The following is an 11,174-nucleotide window of genomic DNA, read 5'->3' on the forward strand; positions in this document are numbered from 1 at the left end:
CAAAATCATTTAGGCTGTCTTCTTAAGACCGAATAAAATCACGTTAAGAACAAGATAGTTAACAAGAATTATATCTCAACATGTCATATTTTAATAATATTTGTTTGAGTTTTGATTGGCAAGTTAAATTCAAATTCCACATAACTAAGATAAAACAATAAAAAAGTATTTGAATTTAAAAAGGACGAAAAAATTTAAAAAAAATTGTGCAACATCTTAAATTTGTCACTAATTATATTATATGTTTCATTTAATCTTATTCATTGAGAAGAAAATTATAACTAGATATTCATTCCAATAGATTAAAAAAATTAAGTTATACAAACTATTGCCCTTTTTTTTAAAGTATGTTATACAGAGATGTTACTGATATTACATCATACATTACAATTAATACTATATAATTGGGACCACCGCCATACATTGACACACTGAAGCACTCGCCTATATATTTTAAATCTTTTTTAATATTCGATGGTTGTCTACTCCACTCACATTTCGTAAGGGAGAGACTGTCTTCATTCAATTATGTTAATAATTAACGGAGTACTGAAATTAAACCATATAAAATTCTTATAGAGGATCGAACCCTTACACTTAATATTATAAGTGTAAAATTTCTCACATTGAATTAAAGGTCCATTAGTAATTATTGCCCATTTATCCTTAACTAAAAATTGACTTTTATTTGAACCATGCATTCATCTCATTAATTGATTAACCAATGCAATTTGTTTTGAATAGTACAAAGTATGAACGAAAAGATAATATTGTTTAAAAACATAGTAACAACCAATAATTAATTGAAAAAGATAATATTTCACAAAATTGACCGGTCTAAATCAGGGACAGCCCCTAAACCACCCTAAAGAGTAGAATCAGAGGCCTAACTTATAGGTGTTAACAGGAAAATGTGCCAATTCGAAAATCTTTAATTAGCCACTCGTAATCTGCCGCCTGTTCCCGAATCCCGCATCCTTAATCGGCCTCTCCAGAAACCGTGGAACATCATAATCCTACCCCCAAGACATTTTCCATCACGTGCCTAATTATCCCACACAAACGCCACGCATCCAGTATACAATAGCATAATCTCGGGAGAGCGGCTAATATACGCCTCGATCGTCTTAGAATTGCTGACATCTACCCGTTTTGGGTACTCGCCAAATATATACTGAAAATAGACAACCGAATACGAAGATTAAAAAAAAAATTAAAAATAAAAATAAGTGTCAGAGTGTGTGTGGTGGGGGTGCTTTTGAATTGATTTTCGGTTTTGGAGCATCGTGTCTGGTGACTGATTAGTAAACGAATGAGTCATCGGGGATATTTTTAATTGATTATGGTAATAAAATATTCATAAAATATTTTAGTTTCCCTAACGAGAGCGGGATCAAGAGAGAGTCCCGGGTACTAATAAGATCTCTTCTAATAGAGTCAGCCCTGTGCCTGCGCGTGTATATATATACATACTTATGTAGTGTTACTTTGTTGATGTTTATATTCATTCAGCAAATATACAATTAGAACAGCAAAGGCTTTTGCGTTGTGTTGTGTTGTTGCAAGAGAGGAAAAGAGAGAAGATAAAAAAAAAAAAAAAACAAAATTCACTTTGAAGAATTGTAATGGGTAGGTGCTAACTTGGTTGTTATCATTGTTTTTGTTTCTCGTGCTTTCTGGGTTTTCTTTATTTTCAGTTTTATTCTTTTTGGTTAATATATCTTGGTTTTTGTGTTTCTGTTAAGTTGGTGGTCTTTGAGGCCTTTAATTGAAAGCTTTGCTCAGACAAATTTTTTTGTGCTTGTGTTCTATTGGTGCTTCCTTGGTATGTGGGTTCTGTTACAGAGTTTTTGAGCTCTTCATTGTGGGTGGGGTGGGTGGGTCAGTTTTCTGAATCCGAAGATGTTTGTAAGAAGTCCTTTTCATGGTTATTTGCTTAAATTTCTCTTCTTTTACTCTTGCCTTTTTAAGTTCAAGTATCTCTTTTTTGATTGGCCGTGACGATTCAGTTGTAAACTTTACTCTCCTTTTGTTCTGTTATTGGTCTGTATTATCCCTGTTTCTGTATCTGAAATAATTCCATTTTCTTTTCTCTCCTCAGAGCTGAGCATGAGCTATTCACATGACAGTGATGATGAATATGAGAAACTCATCAGAAGAATGAATCCACCCAGGTATCAACACAACCTCAAATTCTTTTCTTACAGATAAAGCCACCCTCTCACCCCTCCCACTCTCTTTTTTCAAGTGTGAAAAAATTTATAGACTTTGCGATTTACACCACTTTGTACATGGGCCTTTTGTCAGGGTTGTGATTGATAATGAAGCCTGCAAGAATGCAACTGTCATACGGGTATTAGCTCTTATTCTTTACTTTTTGGGTACTCTTTAAACAACAAATCTTGGCTTTTTGGTACTCATTCCGGTTTGTGGTTCTGCAGGTTGATAGTGCTAACAAACATGGAATACTTCTCGAAGTCGTGCAAGTTCTTACGGATCTTAACCTTATTGTAACTAAAGCCTACATATCTTCTGATGGTTGCTGGTTTATGGATGGTAAGATTCTCCCTGACAAACACCACCCCTCTAAACTTTATAGCTTTTTTCATTTTTCACTATGAAGATAAAGTCTCATGTGTTCTTGTTTTTCTTATTTGAACAGTTTTTAATGTTACTGATGAAGATGGAAACAAGATTACTGATGAAGGGATTCTAGATTATATTAGAAAGGTGAGCTGAGTTGTATGTGGTTTTGTCTTTTATTTTTTTCTTTTCCTGTGGTATGTTTCGCAGGCAACTGATTATTCGGGTATTTTTCCTTTCTCTTTCAGTGTCTTGGGCCAGAAGCTTGCTTTGCATCTTCAATGAAGTCCGTTGGGGTTAAACAATCGATGGACCACACAGCAATAGAATTAACTGGAAGTGACAGGCCAGGGCTACTTTCTGAAGTGACTGCTGTTCTCACTCACCTTAAATGCAATGTAGTGAGTGCAGAGGTGTGGACTCACAACACAAGGGCTGCAGCCCTGATGCAAGTGACTGATGAAGAAACTGGGGGTGCAATCACTGACCCAGAGAGGCTTTCTGTGATTAAGGAGCTTTTATGTAATGTACTTAAGGGGAGCAACAAATCTGGGTTGGCCAAGACTGAGGTTTCACAAGATGTCACCCACACTGAGAGGAGGCTTCACCAAATGATGTTTGCTGATAGGGACTATGAACGTACTGGCACCGGTGATGATTCCTTGGATGAAAAGCAAAGGCCTAATGTGAATGTTGTTAATTGTTATGACAAAGATTACTCAGTGGTTACAATTACGAGTAAAGATAGGCCAAAGCTTGTCTTTGATACAGTTTGCACTTTGACAGATATGCAGTATGTTGTTTTTCACGCCAATATTGATGCTGAGGGACCAGAAGCATATCAGGTATTTTTTTTTTTTTAAATTTACGTGTTGATGTCTGTGATTCTACGGATAAAGAAATGTGTTGGATCTCTATTAGTTTCGTTATTTCTAATTTTTGAATGGGATGATTTTGTAGGAATACTTTATCAGGCATATAGATGGATCCCCTGTGAAATCGGATGCAGAGAGAGAGAGAGTGATACAGTGTCTAAAAGCAGCTATTGAGAGAAGAGTTTCTGAGGTCAGCGCAAAATCACATACTTGAATTTGGGAGTTACAGTTTTAAATTTTACGCAGAGAAGTTCCATTGATTTACTGAATGGTGCTTTTTTTTTTTTAAACAAACTAATTATCTAGCCTCATCTCTTACTGAATTTCAAGTCGCCCTTCATTTAGAAATTGGGAGGATTTTGAGAATAACTGTATAATAAATATAATTTTTTTTTTGTGATTATCATTTTCTGTTGTCATAATCCAACCATGCCTGCAGACACTCTGTAGGCAAGAATCTTTCATCTTTGTCAACAGCTTCTGTGTCTTATTATGTTCTTTTACGTGTATCTGCCAATGACAATGTGCTTTGACAAGTTAACATGAATTTTTCTGCTTAACGAATACAACTCAAGAAAACAGCCCAATGAAAGTATGAAACATAATCTTTCTGAACATTCCCATTGATTAGTTTGTTCCATGTTCAGGGATTGAAGCTAGAATTATGCACCACAGACAGAGTTGGACTGCTATCCAATGTTACACGCATCTTCCGGGAAAATAGCCTCACGGTAACTAGAGCAGAAGTTGCAACTAAATCAGGCAAAGCTGTCAATACTTTCTATGTTGGTGGTGCATCCGGGTATCCTGTTGATGCTAAAATAATTGATTCCATCCGACAGTCAATTGGCCAGACTATACTTAAGGTGAAGGGCAACCCCGAAGACCTAAAACCAGCATCACAAGATTCTCCTACTAGATTCCTTTTTGGTGGTCTATTCAAGTCCAGATCTTTTGTTAACTTTGGCTTGGTTAGATCCTGTTCCTGAGGAATGATGAACTTTATTTAGCTCACCTCGATGTACATAGAAACCACCCCCACCTAGGTTAATTTCACAATATTCTTGCCTTTTAACCTTGATCTGACTGAAGAATAACTTAAACTTAGGAGCCCTGTCATTTCTCAAAGGTGGTATATGGAAGAAGCCGTTGAGGCAGCTCAAAGTTCTTGTAAATTCCCCCATTTGCCCCTTTTAAACATCTATTTCTTTTCTGAGGATCCAATCTGATGTTGGAGACCTGAAAGCAGAGAAGGAAATTTATGTGTAATGACGCCCTGGAATAGTCAGCTTTAACTTGTGTACATAGTTTACTTAATGCTGTATTCAATCTTCTGGCATCTTTATCAATCTCTTTCCAATTAGCTCCTTGAATCTATTTTATGTTGGTCACACACGACTTGGAAATTATGTTTGACATTTATTTTGGACTGGCGTCCACAAATATAAAGCAACTACTCTCCAACAATCAACAGAACTAAACAAAAGGGCCAAATAATAAGTCAGAAACCTAGTTGGAAGAACTATTTTATCATTGAATTGTTTACTTGCTTTTGATTGGTGAGTGAAGGTACCAACCTTGACTCTTAAATTCCTCCGTTTAAGCAGAAGGACCCGCAGCATTGGCGACAGCTTATTTGTAGGTAATCATGACTTAATTTTTCCACATTCAACCAGATTTGGATGTGAATGAATTTTGAACTTCATTTCAGATGGAGACGTGCATTAAAAAGATGGGTTTGGTTTTTGAAAATCCCATTTAGTATTTTGTTGAACGTCGTGGTTTTTTGAAGTTAGACAACTCATTTACACATGTGAAAGAAACTGTTGGGAGCTTCTTCATTTGGTTCTCTGGTCCCATTCAGAACCCAAATGGGAAATAGACTATTCGGGGATTGATGATGTGGTTTTTCCAACTAAAAACGACTGTGATATGTGGACCAGCAAAGCCAATCCACCTATTTCTTTCCCATTGGAAACGGTCCAACCAAAATCTCGTTCTAATAATCTAAATGAAAGTGATTTGATCCTTCTTTTTGACCAAATGCTGAGAGGATGATGTCGTATTGAAATCCTAAAGCAAGGAACTCAAATGGGAATGGAAAGAGATAAAGGCAAGACAAAATGCGTTTCCTTTTTCAGAATTATATGCTCGTACTCCATGACTCCAATATCATCTTCAACACCTACATGATTGGCTTTATAATTATTGGTTGGTGGGGCAGTAGTTTTTCAGGGTACTGCCACGTGGCTTTTCGTCCCGGTAAAGGATCATGGAGTCCCACATTAGTAACTAATCCCATCCTATGTACAAGACTGTATCTTTTGAACTCTATGTTGCTGATGTACATTGAATTATGTATTTCAATCTGCTTCGGTGACACTGAAAACTGGACTTGCCAGGAGCATGAGCTATGATGCAAACTTCACATTAGCTAATAGTCATCATCTTCATAAGATCAGCCCCGTAGGCTAAGCATTTAACCTATTAAATAGTTTTGCATACGTGTATCTTGCGATAAACACAGGGACTGATGCACCATCACTGTTTTTTTTTTTCTGCTACTTGGACATGCCAACAGTCAATGTTCTGCCCTTAACACGTCGAGAACGCAATGGAAATTTATATGATATCCACCAGAAAAGAATATATTAATGGTATTTTTTAGTGATATTGAAGTTCAAGATTACTGGAACCGCCAAGTTGGCTTTACTATCATAACAAAATTATGACCATCCATTTTGAAATATAAAAAATCGGCTCTGATTGTAAATGTTTATCTAATTGAATAGCTGTGTAATCTACATGATAGCTACCATAAACTTTTTTGAAAAGTTGAATACCTTGGTCTTAAGGAAACTTGCTTTCTGTAACTTCATTTAACTATTATATTAATAAAGAGTCATGTGGCTTCTGAGGATCTTGTCACTGAAAACTTTGGGGTTCTTTAAATGCGTGCACTGATTCCTTCCTCACATGGAGGATGATCAGCAAATGCAGGTTTCTTAAGGCAGCGGCAACTGCGCAACCTCATCTCATCACATGAATGGTTTACTAAGAGCTATGCATATCTTATATTTTATTGTACTTCTCGTATTATCCAGTATTTCTAGGTCTTACCGTGCTTCATGATGTGTCGTTCTGCCGCTGGCTGATGGTGGGGGCATGAACGGTTGATTGGTTGATTAGGATTAGCACCCATTTGTTGATCGGAGGATTTATGTATGCTGTATGGTATAGCAGCATTTGTCCAAAACTTGTGAATATTTTTCATAATGAGAATCAACAAAGAGTAAGCCTGATTGCCTCTTGTATTAAATGCTCAAGTTTTCTCTTATCTCAAACAATGCCTAAGGCGAGTACATAAGGAGATTAAAGAACATTAAAAAATAAAGACAGGACAATGGAGGACTCTGGTGCTGAGTTCCCCGGCTTCCAAATTTGTGTTCACAAAGAAGAGTATGCGTTTCAAAGGCCATTGAGCCGGTTGCAAAAAAGAGCTCCATGTCCTCTTCAGCTAATTAAGCCTAATAATAAGGCTTCTTCTCTTGAATGCAAGAGTGCATCAAAAGCAATGGGGTACAACATGAATTCATCATCAGCAGCAGCTGCTGCTGCAAAATCTTCTTCTTCTTCATTCAGTTCATTCAGTCAAAATAAAGATCCCATTCCTCTACTTTCTCCTCTTGTATTACCCTCTATGCTTGAATCCTCATATAATATCCAAGAAGGAAATACTTAAAAATCCCATTGAATTTTCTTGCAAGCAGTGTGTCAATCAATGTAAATGTGAGAAATCCTATTTGCTGTATCATCGTTGGCTATGTATATTTAGTAGATTTTTCTTCTATATCACTGAAAATTGTACCATTGTATTGCAATTTCGTACTTTTAAATTGTTTCTGCCACTATCCAAAAAAATTGCAATAAGCAACATCTAACCTTTGTAATAGCATCATCACTGAGGGATGCATCAACTTACACGTGGAGGTTGATTGACTACAAAATGGGGCTAATGATGTAATTAATGGTTTGTTTGATATCGATGTATTGTGGCTTAAAAGTTTTAGTGGCTATGAAACGGAAGTTCTAAACTTCAAATTTTAAAATAAAAGTTGGTAAAAGTTGATAACTGTAAATTTTAAAATTTTAAAAATAATAATTTTAATAAATTAGCTAGAGCAATAGATGTTTTTCACCAAAATATAATCATATTGGCTTTAATGTCATAACTAAAAGTGTTTAACAAATATTTTGTAATTGTGATTTAAAAACAACAGTACCTTAAATCACCTTATCCCTAATTTGAGTATCGTCATATGATCAAAAAATTAATAAAAAATTAAAAAAATTGATCATTTGACAGTATTTAGAACGTGAAACATGATACTTTAAAAGTGACGAACCTTCATGACAATCTTAAAAGCGATTAAAAATCTAAAAATCAGTTTCTCATAAAATAATATTTGTGAAAAAAAGACCAGGGGAGTTTTGTTGATCATTCATCATCATGGATTCTTACTTATTATGAAGAACGCTTTGGATGAATGCCACGTAAAACCAAAAGCCATGGCTTCATATATCTTGTTGGGTGGAAGACAAACTATAGTACTATTTGTAAATTGTAAATTGTAAATTATGTTTAAATGAGAAAAAATAGAATCGGAGTTTATAATTTGATGATAGGTGCTTGCTGAAAAGAAACCCCATGACTATGCGTAACACACCGAGAATCAAGTATGTTGACCGAGCCAGCGTGAAAACTTTTGTAACCTCTCACTACAAATTGTCATTATTGGGCTTCGAAACTGAGTTCATTTCAACATCCAAAACTAACCCATATTTTGAAATAGGCCTATTATCTAGGATGGGCCTCCGCTTTAACTTTATGAAGGCCTTTGATGGTCCAAAACCTAAGTTTTTTTTTTTTTTTGGCAAAACCAAATTCGTTATCATATATATATATATATATATATAATATCTGTTCGAAATGGATTTTTTTGTTTTTAGAAGTCTGTTATACAGAGATGTTATTGACATTACTTCAGACATTATAATTAATATTTACAATCATATTATATAATTGGAACCATCGCCATACATTGACACACTGAAGCACTTGTCCATATATTTTAAACCCTCTCTAATATTCGAAGGGTGCCTACTTTACTCACATTTCATAAGGGAGATACTGTTTCCACTCAATTATATTGATAATTGAGGGAGTACTGAAATTAACCCCCATAAAGCTCTTATGGAGGCTCAAACCCTTGCACTCAATATTGTAAGTGCAAGTCTTCTCCCATTAGACCAAAGGCTCATTGGTCTGTTCGAATTGGATTGAATGTTCAATTTCAGTATAATTAATGTTTACATGTCTGAAGTGGTTGCTTATTTGGTCCATATGTAACCGTATGCTTATTTCTTTCTTCATATATTCCATGACCACTTCGCTACTCCAAAGTCTCTAGTGCAAATAGTAATCATCGTATTCAATGCCAAACTGATTATTAGTTCTAAATGGCATTAAAATGCAATAAAATAAAATAAAAACAGAGAAATATATATGTGATCAAAGAAACATAAAAAATATTTAAGTTTACATGATCAAATTGTATTAGGAAGAAGGTTTTGTAGTTAGAACACGCATCATGATTGTATTAATTGGAAGTATTAGCATTTTTTAAATCTAGGGATGTCAGAAATCCCTGTGAGCAGGGTCTTTAGAGGATTTTCCCCATTTGGGACGGTACAATAATGATTTTATACCCAATTTCTTATTCAAAAAAAGAATGATGATGATTTTTTTACCAATTTTTTTCTTGGAAAAGGGACAAGAATGAGCTGGAATCCCCAACCTCTCTTCAATTCTCTATTTTCCCATTTTAAATTTAAAATTAATTTTATTTTTAGAATTATTAATGAATAAACAATAAAATTTAAATTATAAAATATTAAATATTAGTATAAATAACAAATATTAAAGTATTTATACAGATATACCATGAAACTTTAAGGCATAGTTAGACTAATGATACAACCACAAACTCTTGTACAAACTTATTTTGTACAAACTGACGTGGCATTAATTCATTAGTTGAATGAAAATATAAATTAATAAAAACAAATCATATGGGTTAAGTGATATTTAATTCAACCAATCTTATCATGCCACATCAATTTGTACAAAATAAATTTGTACAAGAGTTTGTGGTTGGATCATTACTCAGCATAGTTAACTAATTGTAGTTCTAAATTACTACTCAATCAGGTTTTATTCGGAAGGCCTTGGCCCAAAATATTTGTTTTAAACTTTTATCTAATAAAACGAAAGTTAAATAAAAAACTAAAGCTATAACATCCAAACTTTACAAAGATATATTGTAAAATTTACTTTTATTTAATTTTTTCTTTTAAAATGATTAAATCAAATTCAGAAACTAAAAACTTATCGGTTATTTGAAGGTTATTGGGGGGGATCAAAGACCCTCGGGGATTCTCTGTTATTATTCGGGGAGAAGACTAGAATCCCCTTAAATAATTATGACGGAGATGGAGAGGGAACAGAGACATATGTAATCAGGGATGGATACATGAATATCAGTCTCCTCCCCTCCTCACCCCATTGCCATTCCTATTAAAATCATATTTAGGGCCAGTTTGAGAATGTTGTATTTTTAAAATAATTGTTGTTAGCTGTGCTGTAAAAATAATAAATTGTGAAGAGAATCAGTTAAGTGTTTGGTAAATTTTGTTTTCAGAAGTACTGTGAGTTTTAAAAGCACTTATAGACGTTTGGTAAATTTTACTATTAAACTGCTAAGAGAAAATAAATGATTAAAATATAAATAATGTAGGATAAAATTTACTTATATATATATAAACATGTACATACAATATTTTTTATTGCGTACTATACTAATTTTAACTAAAAATAAAATTTATAATATATTGATTTTTTATTTTTTTGTCTTAAAACGACTGATAATTAAATTTATAATATAGTGAAAGAAATTTAATAATAATTCGACCAACAATTGATATTAATAAATTTATATTGATGAATTATAACAAAAATTTATTAAAATATTAATTTTATTTCCAATTTAAATAATAATAATTTTGAGTTTAGGTAATAATTTTAAAGATATTATAGAATTGTATTAAAGGATAAAATTAATTTTCAAAATTAAAATATAAAAACTACTCATTCTCTACTTTTCAAAATTAGTCGTAAAATAGGTTAATTATGAGAAAAGTGATTTTGATTTTTGTTTACTAAACAGTAAAATTAAATTTTAAAATTTTAAAATCACCTCAATCCCAAAGAGGCCTTAATTATAAGTTTTCTTACATTTCTGCATCATACTTCATATTAAAGAAGTAAAATTATTGAATATAAACGGAAACATATGTATACGAAGATACATGGAAAATGCTGAATAATTTCCTAGTTGTTGTTAGCTTTTAAGCTTTAGTCAATCCCTTCGGGGGTAATGACGCACACACCATTGACTTGTACCTGATTAAAATAACACAAAATTAATAAAAGAATTTGGTTGGAAAAAAATTACCGTCACGCGACTGTCAGAAAATCCAATCACAGACCAAGGAAAATAGTTAGCAACTACGCATCTTATTCGTCCGTCATGTGCTGTCACTCTCACGCCACATGACAATGCACCCAAATTGATAAGTTGAGTTTAGCGTACGTAA

General features: G+C 33.6%; 2 protein-coding genes across 3 annotated transcripts; both read left to right on the top strand.

Annotated features, from left to right (window-relative positions):
* Window positions 1–1,203: 1,203 nt before the first annotated feature.
* Window positions 1,204–4,807, top strand: LOC102622082 (ACT domain-containing protein ACR4-like). Of its 2 annotated transcripts, none has more exons than XM_006484184.4 (8): window positions 1,204–1,629; window positions 2,102–2,174; window positions 2,308–2,353; window positions 2,442–2,556; window positions 2,663–2,730; window positions 2,832–3,428; window positions 3,544–3,648; window positions 4,106–4,807. In XM_006484184.4, exons 1-8 carry the CDS (start codon window positions 1,626–1,628, stop codon window positions 4,445–4,447), a joined length of 1,350 nt encoding a protein of 449 aa, XP_006484247.1. In that variant the 5' UTR covers window positions 1,204–1,625; the 3' UTR covers window positions 4,448–4,807. The 2 variants fall into 2 exon arrangements, with proteins under 2 accessions (XP_006484247.1, XP_052295428.1); XM_052439468.1 differs by lacking the exon at window positions 1,204–1,629 and adding an exon at window positions 1,909–1,927.
* Window positions 4,808–6,762: 1,955 nt separating this feature from the next.
* Window positions 6,763–7,487, top strand: LOC102628753 (uncharacterized). The gene has a single exon (XM_006484292.3). The coding sequence runs from the start codon at window positions 6,862–6,864 to the stop codon at window positions 7,198–7,200; it is 339 nt and encodes a 112-aa protein (XP_006484355.1). The 5' UTR covers window positions 6,763–6,861; the 3' UTR covers window positions 7,201–7,487.
* Window positions 7,488–11,174: the final 3,687 nt, after the last annotated feature.

Source organism: Citrus sinensis, chromosome 4 (assembly GCF_022201045.2).
Source record: "Citrus sinensis cultivar Valencia sweet orange chromosome 4, DVS_A1.0, whole genome shotgun sequence".
Classification (NCBI taxonomy): Eukaryota; Viridiplantae; Streptophyta; class Magnoliopsida; order Sapindales; family Rutaceae; genus Citrus; species Citrus sinensis.

Coding starts and splice junctions, on each gene's coding strand:
- LOC102622082 (XM_006484184.4), top strand. Junction 2,557..2,662: donor TGGTTGCTGGTTTATGGATG/GTAAGATTCTCC, acceptor TTATTTGAACAG/TTTTTAATGTTACTGATGAA. Junction 3,429..3,543: donor AGGGACCAGAAGCATATCAG/GTATTTTTTTTT, acceptor ATGATTTTGTAG/GAATACTTTATCAGGCATAT.
- LOC102628753 (XM_006484292.3), top strand. CDS start 6,862: ATGGAGGACTCTGGTGCTGAGTTCCCCGGCTTCCAAATTTGTGTTCAC.